The sequence below is a fragment of the Mustelus asterias genome, chromosome 18 (assembly GCF_964213995.1).
Source record: "Mustelus asterias chromosome 18, sMusAst1.hap1.1, whole genome shotgun sequence".
Classification (NCBI taxonomy): Eukaryota; Metazoa; Chordata; class Chondrichthyes; order Carcharhiniformes; family Triakidae; genus Mustelus; species Mustelus asterias.
Window position 1 is genome coordinate 53,083,652 of NC_135818.1, and position 25,292 is coordinate 53,108,943.

Here is a 25,292-nt window from a genome sequence, read left to right on the forward strand (position 1 = left end):
GAAAACGTTGGGAGTGGAACATTCAACCCTGTTAAAAGCATATCGATTAAATGATCATCTGATGTACACAATCCCTGAAAGCGATGTGTCCAACACTCAGTGAAACCTTTGCCATGCTGCAATCTCTGTTGACGCGAGCGGCAGGCAGGATGGTTATATAACGGGGACGCGGTGCTCTCAACCTTGTTGGAGGCTATGCAGCCCACTCCCCACACAGTGATTGACAGCCCGGATCCACCCAGATGGAATCTGGCCCGGATGCAGCGACCAATGGGAAGTGGCGGGGATGCGGCGCGTGCCGGATTCTGGGCGGGGCGGTGAAGCCGCCTGTGGCTGAGTGGCGGCTGCAAGGAGGCGTTTGGAGCATCCAGCCTCCCCGCAGCAGCATCAGCCAGCCTGAGCAGGAGCAGGACGGCGGGCGCCTCGCGCAGCATCCAGAGTGAGGAGCAGCGGGCGCCTCGCGCAGCATCCAGAGTGAGGAGCAGCGGGCGCCTCGCGCAGCATCCAGAGTGAGGGGCGGCGGGCGCTGTGCGTCGCGCAGCATTTAGAGTGAGGGGCGAGGCAGCGGGCGCTCTCGCCTGAAGCTGACTCGCAGCCGCATCCAGCCCTGAGCAGAAGGGAAGGTCGGTGGGCGCTCCGCCTGCCTGCAGCTGACCTCCCGGCCATGGAGGAGATGGAAGAGGAGCTGAAGTGCCCGGTGTGCGGGGCTTTTTACCGGGAGCCCATCATCCTGCCCTGCTCCCACAACCTGTGCATGGCGTGCGCCCGCAACATCCTGGTGCAGACGCCCGAAGCCGAGTCCCCGCCGAGCCGCGCCTCGGGCTCCGACTACGACTACCTGGACCTGGACAAGATGAGCCTGTACAGCGAGGCGGACAGCGGCTACGGCTCGTACGCCGGCTTCGCCAGCGCCCCCACCACCCCGTGCCAGCGCTCCCCCAACGGCGTGCGGGTCTTCCCGCCCTCGCCGGCGGCGCCGCCGCCCCGCAACTCGTGCATCACCTGCCCGCAGTGCCACCGCAGCCTGATCCTGGACGAGCGGGGGCTCCGCGGCTTCCCCAAGAACCGGGTGCTGGAGGGCATCATCGACCGCTACCAGCAGGGCCGGGCCGTGGCCCTCAAGTGCCAGCTGTGCGAGAAGTCGCCCCGCGAGGCCACCGTCATGTGCGAGCAGTGCGACGTCTTCTACTGCGAGGCCTGCCGCCTGCGGTGCCACCCGCCCCGGGGGCCACTGGTCAAGCACCGCCTGGTGCCGCCCGCCCAGGGCCGCATCTGCCGCAGGCTCAGCCCCCGCAAGATCTCCACCTGCACCGACCACGAGCTGGAGAACCACAGCATGTACTGTGTCAACTGCAAGACCCCAGTCTGCTACCAGTGCCTGGAGGAGGGCAAGCACTCCAGCCATGAAGTCAAGGCACTGGGGGCCATGTGGAAACTGCATAAGGTCAGTAGCAACCATTCCCAAACTCGGGTATAAGGTGAACCCTCAATTGACAGTGCCCATTCCCATATCCAAACTCAGGTTTAAGGTGAGCCACTCAATTGACAGTACCCATTCCCAAACCCGGGTATAAGGTGAGCCACTCAATTGGCAGTAACCATTCCCATACCCAAACCCAGGTATGATAATTTGGGCCACACTGTTGGCAGTAGCCATTCCCAAACCCGGGTATAAGATGAGCACTCAATTGGCAGTAACCATTTCCATACCCAAACCTGCATATGACAAGGTGAGCCACTCAATTGGAAGTAATCGTTCCCAAACCTGGGTATTCAAAAACCCCATCAGTCTGGATGACAGCTACCCAGTTGGGGATCACACCTCACCCTAATCTTCCAGCAACATCTTGAATACTGTATAATAAAGGCAAAATACTGCGGATGCTGGAATCTGAAAGAAAAAGAGAAAATGCTGGAAAATCTCAGCAGGTTTGAAAGCAGGAGAATAGAGCCACCTGACCCCTGACTTGAAGCGTTAGCTCTGTTCTCTCTCCACAGATGCTATCAGACCAGTTGAGATTTTCCAACATTTTCGGTTTCGGATTCCAGCATCCACAGTATTTTGCCTTTATCATAAAATGTCTACAGTGCAGAAGAAGGCCATTCAGCCCATTGAGTCAGCCCATTGATTCCATTTGTGGCTCACACTCGAGATTATGCAGCATTACACACTGAAGTGAGCAATGTTTTCTCCCTGCTTGAGTGGTGAGCATGTAAATAAAACACTTTCGTTCGGTTTTACAGAAACCCAGTCAAGCATCTGTCGGTCAATTTGAAAGACTTCTGCCTATTGTTTCCCAAAGCAACCAACCTCTTCTCATTTCTGAACCTCTTGCTGTATAAATTATACAGACGTTGATCTGCTTGCTTTCATGAGAGCTGCGTGCACTGACCAGTTTGCGTTGCAAATGACTTGTCACTGCTGCTCCTTTTTGACGCATCTAGCTATAACTTCTACCTATTTGCGTCTCCTAGTGACAGCTTCATTATCAGCTTGATACGCAAGCGCTGCAGTTGATTGTGCTGCAAGTGGCAGGAGTAGATCTCAATGGCCGGAGAGCATCAGGAAAAATAATAGACACAAATTGGTTCTTGCTTTCATTGCATTTGACTAAGTTTTGTTTCAATTATATAAATAGGAAACTCTTTCAAACTTGCAAAATGGACCACATAAACGGTGTAGTGAACCAAGTTGAGAGTGCAGATAAATGAAATCATTCCCCCTCTCTTTCTCTTGTCTAATTTTTAAGCTAAGGAAGCTGCTTTAACATAAGGGGTTTGGTGTACTGTTTTTTTTCCCATTTTGAGTATTCCATCATTAACTGCAATTCATGCACAATACGCATTAACCTGCACTTTGTTCTAAGGTTACCTGACATTCATGATTTTGGAAGAAATATATCACATACCTACAGTTCCACCATCAGACTGAAGCTTTGTACTTGTCAGATTTGAGATGCTTGGTAAAACTGTTCATGGTGTTCGGTTTATTTGATTATCAATGGAGCTTTTCTTTACACTTTTTCTATAAAAAAAGCATTCTGTTCACTTCTTTCCCATTTACCATAAGGTTTAATTTTTTTGTTATTGAAATCTCTTAGTGACACTATTTGCGCAACTTAGCAGATGGTCTCATTTCTATTAGTTGCCATTACCAACATATGCTTGGAGCACAGCAAAGCAAGTGTGGTTCTGCTCTTCCAACCCCCTCTGCACCTTCTGACCTCTATTGTTCACAGCCATCAGCTGTAAGCTAATAAGAAGAATCTAATTTTCTTCATTCATTCTTGGCAGCTCTGGAGGTTAGTTTCATTCCATCAGCCTCCTGTTGCTATTCATTTCACACAGTATAGGATAGAAGACAATGGCTCTATAGTACGAGGCAGCTCAGCATGAGCTGGCTTTGATAAATGTTTCCATCTCGAAGCATTTCTTCCAGTTTCAGTACCAGGTATTCCCATTATTTCACTTTTGCTTTCTAACTGAATTTAAATATTAATGCATTGTTAAAATATAATCAAATGGTAGGATTATTTATTAAATATTCATGTCATTTTTCTGTAAGTTTGTAATAGTTTTAGTGGTGCTATTTAATATTTTGTGGGATGTAAGCTTTGCTGTAAGCATCTATTACTCATCCCTAATTGCCTTGGAGAAGTGGGTGATGAACTGCCACAATCCATCTGGTGTAGGTACACTTAGTACTGTTAAGAAAGGAGTTCCAAGATTTTGACTTAGTGACAGTGAATGAACAGTGATAATGTTCCACGTCAGGGTGATGTGTGACGTGGAGGGGAACTGGCCTGTGGTGGTGGTCCCATGCATTTGCTGCCCTTTCTCTTCTAGGTGGGAGAGGTCGGAGTTTGGAGGGTGCTGTCATTCGTGTCAGGCTTGACTAGTCTAAGGGACGGGACAACTCTCCCAATTTTGTCACAAGCCCTCAGATGTTAGTTGGCAAGGAGGACTTTGCAGGGTCAACTTGGTGTGCTGTTGTCCTTGTGGATGCTGGGTGGTCTGTTGTTTTATTCCGTTTTGACCTTTTGTAGCAGATTGTTCCAATTAATGGCTTGCCAGGCCATTTCAGAGGGCAGTTAAAAGTCAACCATATTGTATGGGTCTGGAGTCACATGTCGGCCAGACCAGGTAGCAACAGATTTTCTTCCCTAAAGCACACTAGCGAAGAGATGGATTCTTCTGACAATGCGATGGTTTCATGATCGCCATTACTGAGACAAATTTTTAATTTCGGGTTCATTAATTAATTGTATTTAAATTCTACCAACTACAATAATGGAATTTGAAATCACACCTCCAGAGCATTAATCTGGGCCTCTGGACCAGCAATTCAGTAACAATGCTGCCAATCCATGATACCCATTACAATGAAACCAGCTGTATGTGCAAAAAGAAATTGGAAGCAATTACTTGCAATATTCCTTTCAGCCATCAATCATGTGAATAAAATCTTCTAAACATGCGTGCTTCTGCTTTGAACATTTCATTTGACTTCAAAATCTGATCTGTTTGATTATTTGTTCTGAATTTAGTGCTGCTTTGCATGTTGGTAGCTGATATTTAAAATTATTCTGAATAACATATTTTCAATAATGTCTTTTGACATTTCAGCGGTCAATATCTGCAACAATAATTGTTTGCTTGTAGTGATTGAAGAGCCTGGGCGCCTATGTTTTGGCTTTTCAACCAGTTTTTCTGATGTTTTATACTCTAAAGAAATTAGTTTAGCCTTAATAACTAGACTGTAAACACATTGTAGCTGTGCTAATGGAACAGGACTTCTGCCTGACTTGAGGCTAGGGCTTTGGCCCATGATCATAAATTGTAGGGTCATCGAACAACTGGTGTGTTCAGAATGTGTACAAAGAGCCCGTGATGTTGCGGATATACTGGGACAGTGTTGATTAATACTGCAAGGGAAAATAGCTTTGGGCTGCTGTCTCTGTGCCAGGAGTTAAGGTTTTAAAAGCAGAGTTGATGTTTTACTGATTTCATTAGAAGGAATGATGCTGTCAGAAAGAAACGCAGTGATGCAAAGGATGCTCAGTTGCTGAGTATGGTCATAGGGCAATCAGTCCTCTTGAGTCTTCCCTGATTTACTTATTGCTTTTCTTTTACAGTCAGCTAAAATACCATTATACTGCCCCTTCTTCATGACCTTCACTCTTGATTTGTACAATACTTGTGCATCAGCTCAGCATTCCAAATAGTCTGTTTCATAACATAAACTGTAGTCTTTATACAGCAGATGGTAAACACGCACTCCAAACAGATATATTTTTTGAAGATCATAACTGTCCAATTCTATCTTGTCTAATGGCATTTGGTACAGGCTTCAAGATTTGAGCTGATTTGTTCTACAGATATCACGTTTCATCATGTTCTAGGATTAATTTGGGCCAACTGCAATTCCAGTATAAATGGCACAATTTCTGGGGCAGCAGTTCTGTCCTTTTGTTACCATGTCTCTTTCTCGTAGCACCTTGGGGATGGGTTTGTCATCTTGTAGTAAGCAGTTTAGAAAGTGTGTAGCTCTGAATTTGACTGGAATTTTGTCTCCTTCCGTTATTTTTTTTGGTGTTAAGAATTCCAGGCTTTTGAACTTGTTCTTTTGAATTTAACTTGTTAAAAATTGAAAGCACAGAAAATTTCTTTGTTGCTGCTTCTACCAAGCTTCCATCCATCAACTCGGCAGCAACAGTGGAGAAGAAAAATGGTCATGGATGTAGGAAATACCTTTGAAAAATGTTAATAGTTTGTAAAAGCATTTATTAATATAAATTTGAAAAATAAATAGCAACATGTGAATAACTGGTGTGATGACTTTATACTAATAATTACTTGACTGAAGAGTGATTCTATTGTACAATACAAAATGGATGATAAGCTATTAGGGCAAATATTTTAAATTTAAATGTGTCTTTTTACCCTCCTCACCAAATGGAGTTAGATATAGGGGGAATCTTGTGAATCAGCATTTAGGATATTTGAGCTGGGAGAAGTGAGATATGTTTGTTTTGAATTTGAGTTTGGCATTCAAGAGGTGCGACTGCATTGGGGTAACATTGTGCTTCCTTTACCATCTGCCCCCACCATGGTTACTCTTTTTCAGCTATGTGCACATGATTTCATGTTGTACTTTGGGAGTGCCAACATACACCAGAATCATTTCATAATACTTTCTCTTTCATACATCAAACTTAGTCAGCATTTGTATTGCAATTTGTCCACTTTAATTTGCATTTCATTAGCTCAAAAGGTTGTAAACATGGGCAAACTGTCTTTGGGATGATTGTAACAGTTGAGTGGAGAGTATTCATACAGTGTACAACTCATTATGATCAATGCAATTAACCATCAGATCAATGTAACATTACTTTAACTATTTGAATGGTCTTAAACAAGTAATAACCATACCAATGTTACAGAATCTAACCATCTCCCCTTGACATTCGATGGCATGATGATTGCTGAATTCCCTAATATCAATATCCCACCAGTTACTATTGACCAGAAACTAAACTGAACTAGCCTAATAAATACTGTGTCTATAATAAAGTTAGAAGCTAGGAATCCTACAGCAAGTAACTCCCATCCTGACTTCCCAAAGCATGTTCACCATCTAGGAGGCACAAGTCTGAACTGTGATGAAATACTCTGCACTTGACTGGGTGCGGTTAATGATGCGTGAAGCTCAGCAGGATACACGACAAAGCAGCCTGTTTGGCACCCCATCCACTACCTTAATATTCACTTCCTCCCCCATCGGTGCTCAGTGGAATCTATTTGTACGATCTACAAGAATGTAGACTCTTGCTGTAGCAAATCGCCAAGGGTCCTTTGGCAGCACGTACCAAACCTGGGATGTCTACCATCTGGAAGAACAGGGGCAGTAGATGCATGGAAAAACCACCACCTGCACGTTCCCCCCCCCCCCACCAATCACATTCTATCCTGTGTTGGAAATATATTGCCATTCCTTCACTGCCACTGGGTCAAAATCATGGAACTCTTTTTCACAGCACTGTTGATGTACCTACAGCACATAGATTACAGTGGTTCATAAAGCTGGATCACTACCACCTCGAGGGCAGTTAGTGATGGCCAACAAATACTGGCCTTGCCAATGATGCCTATCTAATTTTATAAAGTGATGTCTCAGTTGGGTGCAGAGCATATAAGGAAATGTTGCTCATTCTACACATACCTTTGATTTAGAAACTTGAATTTTGGACAAATTTCAGTCAGCAAGGCTCTAATTGCCCAACAAGTTCCAGTAGTGACTAGTTAAAACATACAATCCGGAAAAAAAAAGATTGTTTCATGAGTTGATTTTGATTAATGTTCTTTTCAGCCTTGGCATCTGAGTTTGGCTAATTTTTATGTTCCAGTTCTTGATTACTATAAAATGATACCAATTGCATGTGTAAATTCTAGATGAGGACTTGGTCATGCTCCAAGATGCACATTGAATGTTGATGGCTACCTGCATGAAGGATAACCACTTTGACAAGGCAACAGTTTAAAAACAGGAGCCTGTGGAACTATATTGTAACCATAACTTGTAGGGAAGTGTATAGGAAGGATGACAAGTCTTGGTCAAGTTTATTCTGTTTCTTGAGGGTGTACAGGGCAGCACAGTGTCTCACAGGGCCAGGGACCTGGATTTGATTCCCAGCTTGGGTCACTGTCTGTGTGGAGTCTGCATGCATGGTTTTCCTCTGGGTTCTCCAGTTTCCTCCCACATTCCGAATGACGTGCTGGTTAGGTGCATTGGCTGTGCTAAATTCTCCCTCAGTGAACCCAAACAGGTGCTGTAGTGTGGCGATTTAGGGGATTTTCACAGTAACTTTATTACAATGTTAATGTAAGCCTACTTCTGACACTAATAAACAAATTTTTTTAAACTTTACAATTTAAAGCCTTTATTTGCATTGATTCTAGTTAAGTATTTGGAACTATTTCAGTGTTAACAGTCACAGTTATGGAGTTATAACATAATGCAGAGACAAGTAGAGTTAAGAAAACAGATTACTCACTAGGGAATTTGAAGTGTTTGTTTTCAAATATATTTCCATTGTGATGATTCAAGGGCTTTATAAGAAATTGTATTTTGTAAGTGTTAGAATTGTAAACATTGGGGTTGAATCAAGGAGTAACTGGAAAGAACCCTACATCTGGTGGTTTTCATGTGGCTCTAGATCGTTGGGTGAAAGCACGGGTAGGATAGTCAGAATGTACCTTGAACATTGCAGAAATAATGATGCGGAGATGCTGGCGTTGGACTGGGGTGGGCACAGTAAGAAGTCTCTCAATACCAGGTTAAAGTCCAACAGGTTTATTTGGAATCACAAGCTTTCGGAGCACTGCTCCTTCATCAGGTGATTAACTTTATGTAAAATCATAAAACGTCAATGATAAGATCTGCTTGCTTGTTCCTGGTTTGCTCTCTGATAAATCTTTAAAGCGATTTGGCTTCCTAGTTAATTGAATACATCCTGTTGCTGGGGGGTCTCCTCTAGCTGACATGCCCATTAAATTAATGCCTCTAAAGGTGAAATCCACAGCACAGTGTGTTTATTCAGCAGTGTCGCTTCACTGCTGACCGCAAAATTTTAGTTTGTCCTTTTCAATTTTTGTTTGATTTAATGTTTCAAATGGGAGGAAAATCATCAGTGGGTGGTGTGTATTTTAAGAAAGATCAAATTGATTAGTTACCCCTGTCAGGGAGCACAGAAATATATTACAGAACATAAATAGGCAATCCGGAACTGGTGCTTTCTTTCCTCTCCTAATTTTACTCCCATTAACATAATATTTATCAAGCAACTATTTCATTCTCAATGAAAAAATGGTGGAAACCCACAATTTCATATTCCAACCACCATATCTAAATAAAAGTCTGGTTAATTTGCTTTGTTTGACCAAACTGTGCAAACTGTTAATTCAGAACCACTGACAGCTCCCTTGCTGCATAAGCTTATTGATGATGTGGAGATGCCGGCGTTGGACTGGGGTAAACACAGTAAGAAGTTTAACAACACCAGGTTAAAGTCCAACAGGTTTATTTGGTAGCAAAAGCCACACAAGCTTTCGGAGCTGCAAGCCCCTTCTTCAGGTGAGTGGAGCACATTGCTTATTGATCCACACTATTATTATGGCCAGTAATATAATTGTAATAGTTCAAGTGATATCTTGTCAAAAGCTTAAATGTTGCTAACAGCTGATCAGGGTCTTTCGTAGTTACATTGACTATCTTAGTTCAATTTTTTAACCAATTTATTGATGTGGCTCTTATTAGCTCCAGCACTGAGCAGAGGTAACATTTTCACTCCTATTCTTTAGCCTGTAAACACTATATCTCAAAACCTAATGGACAGATTTTCAATGAAACTTGGTACAAAGAGAGTATGACTCAAGGAAGAATTGATTATTTATTAGTGAGCAGGCAGATTCCGATCCTGGATTTTTTTTTTTAAAAGGATCTGTTTCAATTGGGAGATGGGATGAACTGGCCCACTTAGAATATCGTGGGTTGTTTTATTTCGAATGCCCTATGCATTGTCTCAGCTGCTATGGGGGAGTTTGTCACAGCTTTCAAAAATGTGAGCAGAGTTTTCACAGCAGGTTGCTGGATGTGGATTTACCTGAAGCTACCTCAGTGAAATGGAAGCTCTTCATAAAAATATTTCTTCTTTCAGCTTTGTAGTTAGTTGTGGAGCATCAGCCATGCAGGAAAAAGCCTTGAGGAAGAATTGCATAATTGTAATAACATTAACATTTGCAGATGAGGAGTGTGCTCGACTGAGTGCCCTATTGATTTGTTTTGTTATGAATTACTTTAAAAATCCAACACAATGTATCAAGATCATTTGCTAATTTTTATCTAGTTAGTATAATGTGCTAAGTGACAGCTTTGATATGAGTTGCCAACAGATGATTTGTGATGTTGATGCAATTTTGCATCTTTTAAAATTTTTTTATAATGCAGAACCATCACCTTGAAGCATCGAAAGATACTTGTAAAAATGCACATCAAGGTATATTTTATGTTCAATTATTTCCACCATAAAAGATCAATATAAGGAAAATTCAGCAATGATGAGTTAGGAACACTGGACTTTGCTGATAGTGGCAAGATTTATATTTGAGAGGAAACATTTACATATCACATTTTATTTGAAAACTGCATCAGTTCAGACAGTTTTTACTAATTGGAATGCTGTATTGATCTGTTTCTGATATCTCCCAATGCCAATTGCCACTTTGCTAAGAAGGAGCCATTCAGAACTCCCAAGATTTCCGAATGTTGTCTGGTCACCTCTAGGCTATGATGTGGAGATGCCGGCGTTGGACTGGGGTAAACACAGCAAGAAGTTTAACAACACCAGGTTAAAGTCCAACAGGTTTATTTGGTAGCAAATAAACCTGTTGGACTTTAACCTGGTGTTGTTAAACTTCTTACCACCTCTAGGCTAGCCAAGCTTCCGATAGAGGGGCCGGTCGTCCTTATTGGTAATAGTTATTACAATTTGTGTGTTTGGTGTTGAGTTGTGCATCATCGTGAATTATGAGACAAGTCATGGTGAGAGAATTGTGTTGACATTAAAACAGAAAATAGGCATATTGTAAGGGGCGAGAATCAGAAGATTTTGTTGAAAGAATATAAGTGTTGGTTAATCTACGATATACGATATCAGTGCTCAGAACAATACTGTAATTCTTTGAAAATCTATGCTACAAGCATTGCATTGTATCCCATCGGTAAATATAACTCCCTGTTAACTGGCATTTTTTGATGAACCAGCACCACCCATTCCCAAGCATGCGGGATAACAAAAATTTGTATTGGATGTTGGCTCTCGGAATCGATGTAGTAATTTTTGGACATGTAATTATTGACCTATTATTAAAAACAAAACCCCTACAAAAAATTTTATTGACTTGAATCATATATTTTAAAAGTAATTATGCATGAAAAAACACTCTTGCAGCTTTTAATCTGCCTTGAGTGGTTGATGAAATTCCCAGCGGCTCCCTATCCCTAAAGGAGGATTAAGCAATGATGGAGGTACAATTTGGCACATATCCATTTGCATACAAGCTTTCTCTTTCCAGTGTTGGATTATCTCTTCGTACCCAGAAGGTCAAAAGGATAATCATAATTACTGAAATACTTTATCGATTTACCCTGATGGAACTGGTTAACATAAGATATAAATGAGGACAGCAATCAATAGTTAGAGAGCTTTTGTTTGGTCTCGTGACATTTATATTGACAAAACTGGAGGTGGAAACGGAATGAGACATTAAAGCTTAATGTATCCCAGTTTGTTTATTCAGTCCTACAGAGCATAGCCTGAAGTTCTCCAACACCTCCCCACAGTCTAATGGTAATCATGGCCTTGTGTGGGGAAATTGAGAGTGAATACCAGCTTTTACCAATAAGTGTTGCAATCAAAAAGGAAGTTTAATGTGTCTTTGCCATAGGATTCTACTCTTGTATGTTAGTATAAGCTTTGTACTTTGCCAGTATAGCATTCATAAGAGCTACTTGAGCACAGTGGTTTTATTTGACTCTACCTACTTTACCATTAGTAACATACCACTTGCAGTTCATTCATAGGAGTGCAAACCAGGCAGATGTTATAACCCGGTTAGGGACCAATAACCTTTTGTTTAAAGAAGACAAAGTTTTAAATCTTAGTTACACACTAAGAGGGGCAAAAGATTCCAGAGTTTTAACCAATATATTAACATTACTATGCCATGTCAGAGAAGTAAAACAACGTATAATACCTGTTTTATACATGAGATGCAAACATAGGAGCTGTAGGCCAGTCAGCCCCTCTAGCTTGCTCTGTTACGGCCAATCTCGACCATTTTCCTGTGCTATCTCCAGATCCATTGATATCATTAATGTCTAGAAATCTATAGATCTGTCTCGAACTGAGCTTCCATCCTCTGATAGAAATGCTCATCTTAGTCCTAAATGGCTAGCCCCTTATTCTGAGATTGTGTACCCTGGTTCTTGAACCCACCCATCTTTCCTTTCCAGCCAGGGGAAAAATCCTTTTTCTTTATCTATCTCAAGAATTTTGTAAGTTCAGCGAGACGTACATAACAGGAAAACTGTAGTTGAACACATCACACTGTGCATTAAATGGTGGGTGTGACCAAGACCGAGCCCACCGACTCCTCAGCAATCCACCCAAGTGTCAATGATCACTGAGTCACAATATCTTGTTAAAACTCTTTCCTCCTTTGAGGATTTCAACTTCTCACTTTTGAAGGTCTACATTTTGAATTCCCTTGAAAGCTGCTCCGACTTGGACCATCTCAATGACTGCTCACCTCCTAATAGTGCAGTCTCCTCTTCTGAGATGGTGTTCTACAGATTCACACAGCTTCACTTCTGTCTCTAATTACCGATTTTTATGTTTCCAACTTGTTTGCAGACCACCAGATTCACTAAGCTGACACTGCCCCCAGGGTTTCTCTGAACTCCAGTCTGCTGGCTGCACCAAACTATTAATGGCTCCCAGAGCTTCTCTGAGCTCTGCCTGGCACCGAACCAGTGGCCTTCTGCCATCTTCTTGGCCCCCCAGGACTTTGCTGAGCCCTAACTGCCTGAAGCCTTCCAATAGCTTCCAGTGCTTCTCTGAGCTGTGAAACACAAGGTTGAAATTGCAACCCTCAACTGCACTGACTCCAAGAACTTTTCTGGACCCTGTTAACTTAGCCCCTTTTGGTATCCAGCCTCTTCCCCTGTCACACACAACTTGCACTTTCCCAGCAAATGCACATAAATTGAAACCAGAGAACTTTCTTAGGCTCCACCCATCTCCATGACCAAGTAGTTGCTCTGGTTTACCCTCAAACTGACTTCAAAAATCCAGTTATTCCTCTTATATTTTTTCCAGCTAAGTAGTTCCACCTGCTGTTTATGGTTCTTATCTTTCTAGCAGTTAACCCTTTAAGTCAACATGGCTCCAAGTCTAATATACTCCAAGCTTTGACTGTATTTATCCCATTTTCTACAGTTAAGCTTTAATTTTCCCAGAACTGAACAGTGCCTCTAAAGTGTTAATATGAACTAGATATCTGTCACGGGAGAAAAATACATGCTGTAGCAAAAGAACTACTTTAGGGAATTAGCCATCCCTGGACTTGAGATATTAGCCATTGCTTAATCCTCTCTCTCTTAAATTGAGCTTTCTGGAAATTTTGTCAACCACTGGAATCAAATTAAAAACAGCACCTGTGTTTATCTAGAAAGCCAACATGATCTCTAATAGAACCACACAATTGAATTTAACAAATCCTAGAATAGGAAGCCATTTGGCCCATTGTGTCCATGCTGGCTCGCTGCAAGAACGATTCACTTAGTCCCATTATGATTCAAGTCAGTCACTTAAACCAACACTTTCAGGCATCTTGTACAACATTAAAAATAAATTACATTGTTGAGAGGTTGATGCACTGAACGCAATCAGCATTTTGGTGTTGAGCACAATGAATCTAATTTGTGGCTTGGGTCATTTAAATAACAAATTTGAAATTAATTCCACTGCTTATGATGACCTTGTGATTTAATAGATCAAGAGTATGACAGTGTATAAATAGTAAATAATCACACTTATGGACCACCCTCCACTCTTTGGCCTATACCCAAGACCCTGATTGACTTCTTCCGGGATGTCCCTACTCTCTCCGCCCAGACCCCTGACATTTACCTTTTTTTCTGGATCTCGGGACTTAGGCCGAGGAAGCTTCTTGCAGTACCTCTTCTGGACACTGCAACACTGTTCCTGGTGACTGGCTACTCTCCCAAGATGGGATTTTCTCCAGAGTGAGGGGCCAAAGTCGCACCTACTGCCAATCAATGCTCATTAGAGTGTAAAATGACAGCAGGGGTCTCTGAGTAAGCGAGTTCATGTTCCCTGTCGACTAGCCCAGTAAGAGTTTTAACAACACCAGGTTAAAGTCCCTGAGCCCCACCATCTTAAAAATTCTGGCCCCTCAGTTAATTCTGATAATTAATTGCTACTGCAACAATATGTTGCTTGAAATTATCTATACGTGGGATTATAAAAGCTGGATGATCTGATTGCTCTGTACCATTGTTCATACTTTGGATGTGATGATTTTATTTGTGATGATGCTCTTTGTACGGATGTCATTAATTTAAGAAAAAAATTGGAAGTGGAGAGATGCAGATTTTTAAATCATTTTGTGCCACAAAGCCACTTTGCCACCTCTGTTGGAAAGATTGAATGACACAGCTGCTATGTAGAACTTGAAAATTATAATTGACTTTATGATGCTGAAATACAATTGATGGGTAAGATTCGTAGTTTTGTTCAAGGGCACATCTCGTGAAAATTGCAGCATTAGGCTCAAGCCAAGCTTCACAGGAAATCAGTGCTGCACAATTTCTAAAGCAGCTGAGAAAAATCCTGACTTCATGATCCCACTCTGCAAAATTGAAGAGATCTGCAATTATTTTAAGACTAAGCAGCTATCTGATTTTCTGTACTCGGTTTCATTTTGAAAGCATTTGACAGATATCGAACTTGGGCTAGAGATTCTGCTGAAGCTGAGCTAAAATTTCATACTTTTTTCTTTTCACCCCCAGGAAAAAAGGAACAAAATAATAACCTGTTGCTTTTTCTTTGTGCCTTCATTGTAAATTTATTGACTGTACTGACTCTAGAAATATCTAATATGATCATAGGGATGGACAAAAAGGCACATGGACAATAAATTAAATAATTTAGTTATTGTATTAGCTTCCCAGAAATATTTTTGGTGTATTTTTTAATTTGTGGTTCTCTGCAGCAGACGGACTTCATAGATTGCTGTGAAATAACATAATTGCTGTACTGAGTGCAGTAGCTTAAAGATTCAGGGGCAGAGGTATCTTGTAAAATAAGACTGGCGCTTGTGCTTACAGCAGTGAATGATGGAAAGATCTACACAGCAAAATAGGAGAATATAGAATAATTTTGCACTAGATAAGATTTTTTGTTCAGTATTTTTTCTGATACTACACTGCACATCTAGAAGGAATCTGATTTTCACCTAGGTGGTTGGAATTTATGGATTTGATTCCGTTACAAACCTATCAGTTCAAGATAATTGTATGAAATAATAGTAGTATTTTGCGATGTGCAATTTAGATAATGCATGTTGGCTTAAACTTGATATAATTTCTTGTTGCAACAAATATGACTTAATACATTTCTAACGTAATAAAATAAACATTTATATTGAGAACTCTGATCAAATAACAAATTTAATCCCCATATGTCAAGCTTAAGGCAGGACTGGAGATGATTGGAATATCAGGTGTCACTTTCTCCCCCAGCCATGAATTTGAGACAGCAAAGTTTCGAGATGAACTGATGTTTTCTGGTATAACTATTTAATTTTAGTTTTATTTTCCCTCCCCGCTCTGCCAGCTGATAAAGTGCAGCTTTTTAAAGTACTTTAATCAAATCTTGGTTCTCCAATGAAGGCCTATTTTCTTAAATTAATTGCAACTCCTCATCAAGGTGAGAGTTCCAGATATGAAAGCTGTTAACTGGCTTGAGAATTTAGATCAAATTTACAGAATTACTAGAATTTTGAAATGACAGATTGCAATGAGAGATTTTCACTTTTGCAGAGGTATTCTCAGATGGAATTACTCCAGTAAACTATTCTAACCTATGGTGGCTTTTTTGTACAAGTTGTTTTAGATTCTTTCCATGTAAGCAATGCAGAAATATTTTTGAGGGGAATAATAATTTGGAGGTATTCAGACCTGTCTGTCCATGTACTTATTCCAGAAATTCAAATTTTTTGACACTTGGATCTTTTTAATATTTAGTGTGGTATGAAATTGAGTGCAAGAGAACCCTTGTCATTCAAAAGGGAAAATAAGCTAGAAATTAATGTTGCCAGTAACTGTAAGAGAATGTTCAATGCTTTGTGACCCTTTTCTATCTGCCATTTTAAGAGATGTTAAACGGTTCTGAAATAAGTGATTTCTAATTTTATACACTTTCAAGTTTCAAAAATGGAAAGTGTTTGAAATATTGAGAAGACCAGTTTTTGCTTGGGAGCTGGGGTTGGGGGTGACTTTTCATGAGGGCTTTGAGGTTTCATTTCTATGGTACTAACTCAGCCTTGTACCTATAAATGCTGCCGAAAATCAATACATTTAAACCCTGATGACCAAATAATAAAAAATACTCTACCTACGCTCTTTTCTGATTGATTCCAAATAGAACTGGCCAGTGAACTATGATGCCAGATTGGCTATTTTTGTTTTCCGAGACTCCATTAAAAGATCATTCCTCATTCCTTCAAAGGTGGTTCTCTTGCTTTTTAAAAAAAAAAATCATATGGATCTTTAAATAAAATCTAATTAATTCCACTATGCAGGGTGGCGTAGTCTATTGTTGCTGGATTTGGGGTAATACTCTGGGGACTCGAGTTCAAATCCCACTACAGCAGTTGGTGGAATTAGAATTTTTAAAATATCTGGAATTAAAAGTCTAAAGATGATCATGAAACCATTCTCGATTGTTGTAAAAACTCATCTGGTTCACTAATGTCCTTTTGGGGAAGGAAATCTGTCGTCCTATGTGAGTCCAGACCCAAAACAATGCGGTTGACTCCTGAATGCCCTCTGAAATGGCTGAGCAAGCCACTCTGTTGTATCACATTCACTAGTAAGTCAATAAGGAGTTAAATTGGATGGACCATCAGTATTGATATAGGCACCGGAAACAATAATGGCAAATTCAACTCGCCCTGTTAAAGTCCTCCTTACTAACATCTGGGAGGCATGTGCCAAATTGGGACAGCTGTCCCACAGACAGCAACAGCCTGACGTATTCATACACTCAATCATACCTTGCAGATTATGCTCCAGACACCACTACCATCATCTCTGGGTATGTCTTGTCCTGCAGGCAGATCCTGTGGAGGTAGCAGCACAGTGGTATACCAATCATCAAGAGGGAGTTGTCCTGTGAGTCCTCGACATTGACTCTGGACTCCATGAAGTCTCATGCCATTAAGTCAACTATGGGCAAGGTAACCTCCTGCTGATTGTCACGTCGTGTCCCCCCCCCCCCCCCCCCCCCAAATCCCCTCAGCTGATTAATTAGTGTTCCTCCGTGTTGAACATCACTTGGAGGAAGTACTAAGGGTGTGGAATGTACTCTGGGTCGGGGGGGGGGAGTCTTCAGTGTCCATGACCAGGACTGGCTCAGTAGTACCAGTAAGGATTGAGCTGGCCAAGTCCTAAAGGACATAGCTGCTAGACTAGTCTTTGGCAGGTGGTGAGTTGCTGTCTAGGCCAGCATTTGTTGCCAATCCCTAATTGCCCTTGAGAAGGTGGTGCTGAGCTGCCGCCTTGAACCACTGCAGTCTCTGAGGTGTAGGTACACCCATAGTGCTGTTACAGAGGGAGTTACTGGATTTTGACCCAATGACAGTGAAGGAACGGTGATATATTTCCAAGTCCGAATAGTGTGTAGCTTTGAGGGGAACTTTCAGGTGGTGATGTTCCCAGGTATTTGTTGCCCTTGTCCTTCCAGATAGTGGTGATCTTGGGTTTGGAATGTGCTGCTGAAGGAGCCTTGTTGCTGCAGTGCACTCTGTAGATGGTACACACTGCTGCTGTGTCAGTGTTGGAGGGAGTGAATGTTTGTCGATGGGATGCCAATCAAGTGGGCTGCTTTATCCTGGATGGTGTCGAGTTTCTTGTGTTATTGGAGTTGCACTGATCCAGGCAAGTGATGAGTATTCCATCACACACCTGACTTGTGGATGGTGGATAGTCTTTGGGAATCGGGAGGTGAATTACTCGCTGCAGAATTCCTAGCCTCTGATCTGTTCTTGTAGCCATAATATTTACATGGCTCATCCAGTTCAGTTTCTGGTCAATGGTAATCCCCAGGATGTTGATAGCGGGGAACTCAGTGCTGATAATGGTCATGGGCTGATGGCTAGATTTTCTCTTGTCGAAGTTGACCATTGTCTAGCACCTGTGTGGCACAAATTTTACTTGCCATTTGTCAGCCCATGATCAGGTATTGTCCAGGTCTTGTTGCATTTGGACATGAACTGTTTTGGTATCTGAGGAGTCATGAATGGTGCTGAACATTGTGCAATCATCAGTGAACATCCCACATCTGATTTTATGATGGGAGGAAGGTCATTAATGATGCAGCTGAAGATGGTTGAGCTCAGGATACACTCTGAGGAACTCCTGCAGTGATATCCTGAAATGGAAATGATTGACCTCCAACAACTTAGCCATCTTCCTTTGTGCCAGGTATGACTCCAACCAGCAGAGACCTTCCCCCTGATTCCCATTGACTCGAGTTTTACTAGGTTTCCTTGATGTCACACTGTCAAATGTGGCACTGATATCAAGAGCTGTCACTTCACCTCTGCAGTTCAGCTCTTTTGTTCATGTTTGAACCAAGGCTGGAATGAGGTCAGGAGCAGAGTGACAGTGGATTAACCCAAACTGAGCATCAATGAGCAGGCTATTGCCTGATACCTGATTGATTGCACTGTTGATGACCCCTTCCATCACTTTACTGATGATCGAAATTAGACTGATGGATGGTAATTGGCCGGGTTGGATTTGTCCTGTTTTTTGTGTACAGGACATACTTGGGAAATTTTGCACATTGCTGGATAGATGCCATTGTTGTACTGGAACAGCTTTGCTAGGGCTGCGGAGCACAAGTCTTCAGTATTATTGCCAGAATGTTGACTGGGACCATGGTGTAGGTACACTCGCAGGGTGAGAGTTCCAGGATTTTGACTCTGATAGTTGGGGAACAGAAATATAGTTCTATTCAGGCTTGATTGGGAACTTCCAACTGGCATCGTTCCCATGTGTCTGCTGCCCTTGTCTTACTTGATGGTAGTGGTCGTGAGTTCAGAAGGTGCTGTTTAAGGAGCCTTGGTAAGTTCCTAGAGTGCATCTTGTAGATGGTACACCTTGCTGCTACAGTGTGTTGGTGGTGAAAGAAGTGAATGTTTGTGGCTGAGCTGCCTTGTCCTGTATGGTGTCGAGCTTCTTGAGTGCTGTTGGAGCTGCACTCATCCAGCTATGTGGAAAGTATTCCATCACACTCCTAATTTGTGCTTTGTGGATGATAGGCAGACTTTGGGGAGTCAGCAGGTGAGATACTTTCTGCAGGATTCCGAGCTTCTGACCTGCTCTTGTAGCCACGGTATTTATATGGTAGTCCAGTTGAGTTTCTGGCCAATGGTAACTCCCGGAACGATAGTGGGGATTCAGTAATAGTAATACCATTGAATGTCAAGGGCCAATGTTTTAGATTCTCGCTTGTTGGAGATGGTCATTGCCTGCTACTTGTGTGGCATGAATATTACTTGCCACTAGTCAAGCTAAACCTGGATCTTGTCATAACATGTGCCGGATGCTGGATTTTGTGGGGTTTTTTTTGTATTTGATGCCTCACCTAACTCTTCCCACTCTGGACAGGAGTTATTTAGAGGTCATGGGTTCTATTTAAGATCTAATTTATTCTTTATGTTTAAACCCTGAATACAAGTTTCTTGGTCAGGCAGCCTACTCCAATTCATAGGTCTGGGAAATCAACTGGCTCTCTTCCTGAGCTGGTTGATAGTCAAATTGTGAAGGGAGACAAGACAATCTGAAGGAAGCCTTAGATGGACTAGCAATGGCCAGGTTTTTTTGGGTGGAGGGGAGCAGGTGGTACAAATTTCACTAAATTTTTTTGGCAATGTTGTAAGTAGCCTCAAGTTGTACCTCCGTTCCATTGAGGCTCCTAAACTGCACTTCTATCTTCCAACCACCTGTAAACTTGACTGCATCAATAACTCTGCCTATTTCCTAACTTGCATCATGTCCTGTTCACCTTTTATCCTGCGACTTACTGACCTACATTGATCTCAGCTCTGATGGCCTTAATTTATTCAATTACAAAAAAATCTTGTCTTGGTTTTCAAATCTCTCTCCTTGGCCTTTTTCTTAGCTAGCCCTCAACCCTTCACTTGTGCTCCCAATTCTGACCTTGAGTATCTCTTATTTGCTTTGCTGTGTCATTGGCAGCCATGCCATCAGCAGCCAAGGCCCTAAGGTCTGAAATTGCACCTCTCAATCTCCCTCCTTCATTCTCCCTCTTCTCCTTTCAAAACTTACCTCTGACCAATTTCCTCCTGTGGCTTGGTGACACATTTTATTTGATCATGCGAAGCACCTCGGGGCAGCTTGCTATATTAAATACACTAGGGTTTGGACTTCCAAGTTAGGATCATAGGGCAGGCACTTGCCAATGAGCTCAAATTATGTTCTAAGATCTAGCAAGTGCTGTGTTGTCAATTTCATTTTAGCACCAGCTGTAGGGGATTTCTGGCTTCCAGAAACAGTGAAGTTGTTGAGCAGACTGAGTAACCAATCAGATTGGAAATTCTCTTGGACATCAAATCAGAAAGACCAAGACACCGATTAACAGTGACTTTGTAACCATTTTATAGAGAAATAAAGATTGGGGCACGAATATGGAATTAAGGTGGGAGCTGAAATCTCTTGAGATTTATTTTTAAAAAAGATCAAATTTTTAGTTTTAAAAAAAAAAATATGGCTGGATTTTACAGGATGCAGCCGGGAGCTGACTCTCTCTAGGTGGGATTTTCCAGTCCTTTCCATTGACAGGGTCTTCCAGTTCCAATGAAGGTGAACCACCCCCGCCCCCCCACCCCCAAACTTCAGCAGGGCCAGAATATATTCCGGTGGCAGTGTGGGAAACACAGCAGAGGAGCTGGAAAATCCTGGCCGCTGTCTCCCTCCTTTCCTCACTCTTGTCTCTCTTTCTCATTCTCACTCGCCTCATGTGCTTGCTCACACGCAAGCATGCACTCATCTCCCACAAACAGCAGGGAATATTAGGTCTCTGCTCAATACTACCTCTGTGATACCACCTAGATCAGTAACTTGCTTTCAGTTAGCCATGGGCATATACAGTTAAATATGGAAAAAAGGATATCAGACTTTAATTTGTTTGTATCAATTTGAGATCAGTACTTTGATTAGGCGTTGCTATATTTCATAACTTTGCCCTATATGCATTTGCTGTCTTGCTGTATCTACATTTTATTTCTGTAGGTGGTATTTTTCAGCCATTATATAAAATTCCCCTCAACAGAAGATAGGATAGTCTATTTTTCTCCAAATAATGACCCACTGACAAAACTACAAGAATGGGCAAATCTTAAACTGATTTCATTTACTGGTGGTTTTTCTTCAGTTAGTATACTTTCTTTCAGTGAAGAGTTTGTTACTGCAAATTGTTACTTTCTAAACAACTGGATACAAAAGCAAAATTAAGCATTTCCACAGCATTGTACTATCCTGCACAGCTCAAAGGCACATTTATTGTCTTTCTTGCCTTGGGGCTAAAGCACTTGAGGAAGCTCCAGCATTTTGAGTCTAAAACTGTGATCATTTTGAACAGGAGACATAACATTATTATTGATTTTTGGGCACAACTGTATTTTGGACATTGTAGAAAAGTTGTACAATGATATCTCCCTGGTTAACATTTTAGTACTTTATTTCAGGCATGTGAAACAGTGGGCTAGCATGTGTTATGTAGCATAATATGAAATTAATATAGATATTGCAAAGAACTGTTGGCACTTTCACTGATTTTGCTTTTGGGCATATAGGTGACTGAAATGTACTTGCAGGCTGCATATTTGATTCCGGTAGTGTAAAAGGGGCCTCCATTTCTGCAGTCTGGTTGCCTCTGCCTCTGCCTTTATTGATAGTGTCATACCTGATTAATCATTTACTGAATTACTTCATTTATAAGGGATTTATCAAAGCCTCAAAAGCAATCTATTGGAGCTTTTTGACATACTTATCCATCTAATGAGAAATCTGAAGTGCTTGTAAATTGTCTGCAGGCAATGCGGTAAATGACCTTCAGATGCAAGTGATTCACGTTAAGGACCATCTTCCCAGGAGAGCATCGTTAAAAAAAAAAATTAGCTGGTTTCCCATGACTTGTGCAAGTGTAGGGAAAGCCCTAGATTGGTCTGATGCAAAATTTGAGTAGCTTGGCATTAGATTAACAAAAAATGAAAAGGATAAATGATTTAATAGCTGTAGCAGCGAGATTTGTGCAAATTGTGTTGTTAAGTTAAATCGTGGATACATGAGGTGCAAGTAGTTTTGTCTTTAATTATCGGCAGCAAGGTTGAAGGATTACAAATTCTTTTCTCGATCAAATTGAAATTTATACCAGTTATTCATGTCCGTGTCCATGACCACAAAATATGAAGTCTATGTTTGTATGTTACAGAATATACGCTATTTGATTTATACACTAACAAAATGTGTAACCCAGTATATGCTGTGAAACTCAACAGTTCTTATTGCCAAAGATTATACTGATTTATATTTTGTATGTTAACTGAACTATGCTCGAAATTGACTCCATCTCGATTTTAAAAATCACAGCTCCATATCTGTCAGTTGAAGACTCTATGGCTGGAATTTTACTGCCACGGCCGTCCCAATTCCGGGGCGGACGAAGCTCGAGGAACGAAATTCTCCATTGGGCCTCAGGCGGGACTTTGAGCCTCGCCCGAGCGAGGCCGTAAAATCCCAGCACATTTCTTTGAAATAAACTGGAGAGGCTGAATATTTGCATAATTCTTATACACCATCTAACCATAGACAAGTTGGCGTGTTATTCTTTAAATTACATGAAGTATTTGTGTATCGGTCTTTTTTAAACTCTAAAAAGAACGTTGAAGTGATTAGTGGCTGGAAAAATTCACACTCAACTGATAGTATTTTACTTTGGATGTTATTGTGTAGAAAACCAAATATCATGTATGAAATGTCTCAAACTATAGAAACACACACACACGTGGTGCAGCATGGTCCTTTTGACAGCTTTTGCCAATTTATTATTGGTACATTTTTAAAAATTTGGTATTTTTAAATTTGTTTCTTACTGCTAAATTTCCAATCCATTAATTTGCAATTTTAGAAACACCACCATGAAAAGAATTCAATTTTCGTGAACTTAAATTTGATTTTAAAATTGTATTGGTGAAAAGGATTCAGCACCTATTTCTCAATCTACCACTTCCAACAGCAACTTCATTTTCCAGCCTATTTAACCTAACTATTGCTTCTATCTGAGTCTTTATGATGCAACCATTGCAATTTTGTTTTTTTTGTGAAGAAGTGCATTGTTTGACTCGCAGGATATTATGGGCTGTGCAAAAACATGTCAGAGATTTAGAAATGTCTGTGAACATTGCTGCATATAAAGTGGCTGAGAGGAATGATCAGAATAGTGAAAGAAAGATCTGGCAAAAAATGCAATGCAAATTGCTCTGTTTGAAAGCTGAAGGCTTTGATTAACTTGCACATCAGTTATAATAGTTTGCATCTTGAACAACCCCAGTTGTAAGTGTAAATGCATACATGAACTGTAGGTTGAAATGTAAAAATGAAATATTGTTTTTGTGTGGACAGAAGAGGACATTTTTCTCTAGGTACATGCTGAGAGCATATCAGGAATTCTGTACCATTAGTCTGCGATTCCCCTCTCAATTTTAACAGATGGAAAACCACTTGGAACACAATTCTCCAATATGATTGCCTGCCATGTTTCAGGAGCGCCAAATTTTCCCGTACCATTGATCATTGTTATTCAGCTGTGGTATAAAAATGCCTCCCACAAGGAAGGAGAGAAAATTGAAAGGTGCTTACCCAGTCTGTTGTGATGTATCTTCTAACGGCCAATTGCTGGAATAAATGAATTTCTTGGAGGCATTCAGTTGCTTTTACTGCATTCTAAGTTTAAAAAGTTTTAGAAAAGAAACACAGTCTGGGAAGAATAAAAATAAATTACTGTTTCTATCTATTGTATTTTCATATTCTAACTGTGATTGCAGGATTGTATATAATGCTGAACAATTGTGAGGGTCGATCCTTTCATGAACATTTAGCATTGAATCAATCGATTGACCAGACTGTCATCAGTTTAATAAGACAAAGCAATTATGTCTTCTGGATGCCAAATAGGATTATTTTAAATTTAATTGGCATCTTCAGTATATTTTCATCAGTCTTCAGGCTATAAAGTAGTTAAATAAGTGATTGTTATGAGGTGCAATATAAACCTCTGACTAGATATTGCCTGGTAGCTATTCTTTATCTTTTTAAACTACCTTGATGCATTTGCAAAAACAATATGATCACAATTTAAAAAATTTTCATCTCAATTGTGAACCACAACCAACATTTTGTTTCCTGATATTTTGGTTCCTTCAACTGTCCTGCTAAAACAATTGAACAGTTAATTTTGCAATAAAAATGTGAACGTCATTCAACCATGAAGAAACACCAATTTCTATATCTATACAAAATACTAATCCATAATTTCATCAGATCTTTTCATGCTCCAACCAATCACCACTATCTGGTTCCTGAGATGTCTCACCAGATGTTGTATTCAGCTGTCCGCAATTGCAACATTTTTGGGGTTGGGGGAGGAATGAATTTTGGGGAAAGTGAAGGTAAAGGCTAAATGTTGACCATAAGTCTCACTGAACAAGACAATACAGGCCTGATTACTTCCTCTGTTGAATTCTGTGCGTTATTTTGGTGAAAGGATGAAAAAAGATGCTGATTGTATATTGTGTTCATAAGACAATCCTGCTTGAAAGTCTGGATTTTCGCATACAGTATTTGGACCGAATTACCATAATTTGAACTTCCTGTGAGGTGCTAAATAGACACCTCCAGGTTTGGCACCAAATGCTGACTGTGGAGCTGTATAGTTGAGGCTCCTCGCACTCTCCCACTGAAGGTGTTGAGTGCTCTGTCTGATGCAACACCAGATATCACAACATTTTGCTCTCTAATGTTGGATCCTGTCACCATTGAAGATGGAAATGTTTGGAGCTTCCAGCTCTGATTAATTATTTAATTGTGCACCGCTGATGTGACAGGACTGCAGAGCTTTGAGCTGATCCATTGGTTTTGACATCACCTAGCTCTGTCTATAGCATATTGCTTCCACTGTTTAGCATGCATATATTTATATGTGGTATTTTTATTAGGTTGGCACCTCGTTTTTAGGCGTACCTGGTGCTGCTCCTGATATGGTTTCTTGGACTTTAATAGGACCAGGCTTGATTTGCTAGCTTGACTGTAATGGTCAGTAATGTTATAGATTATGGTGAAA

The 25,292-nt window shown here is 41.0% G+C and overlaps 1 protein-coding gene across 1 annotated transcript in view; it reads left to right on the forward strand.

The window, feature by feature from the left end:
• Nucleotides 1–664: 664 nt before the first annotated feature.
• Nucleotides 665–25,292, forward strand: part of trim9 (tripartite motif containing 9) — a 67,256-nt gene continuing 42,628 nt past the window's right edge. Inside the window, exon 1 of the mRNA XM_078233114.1 lies at nt 665–1,444. Within this exon, the coding sequence (XP_078089240.1) occupies nt 665–1,444 (780 nt within the window). The remainder of the gene's footprint in view (nt 1,445–25,292) is intronic.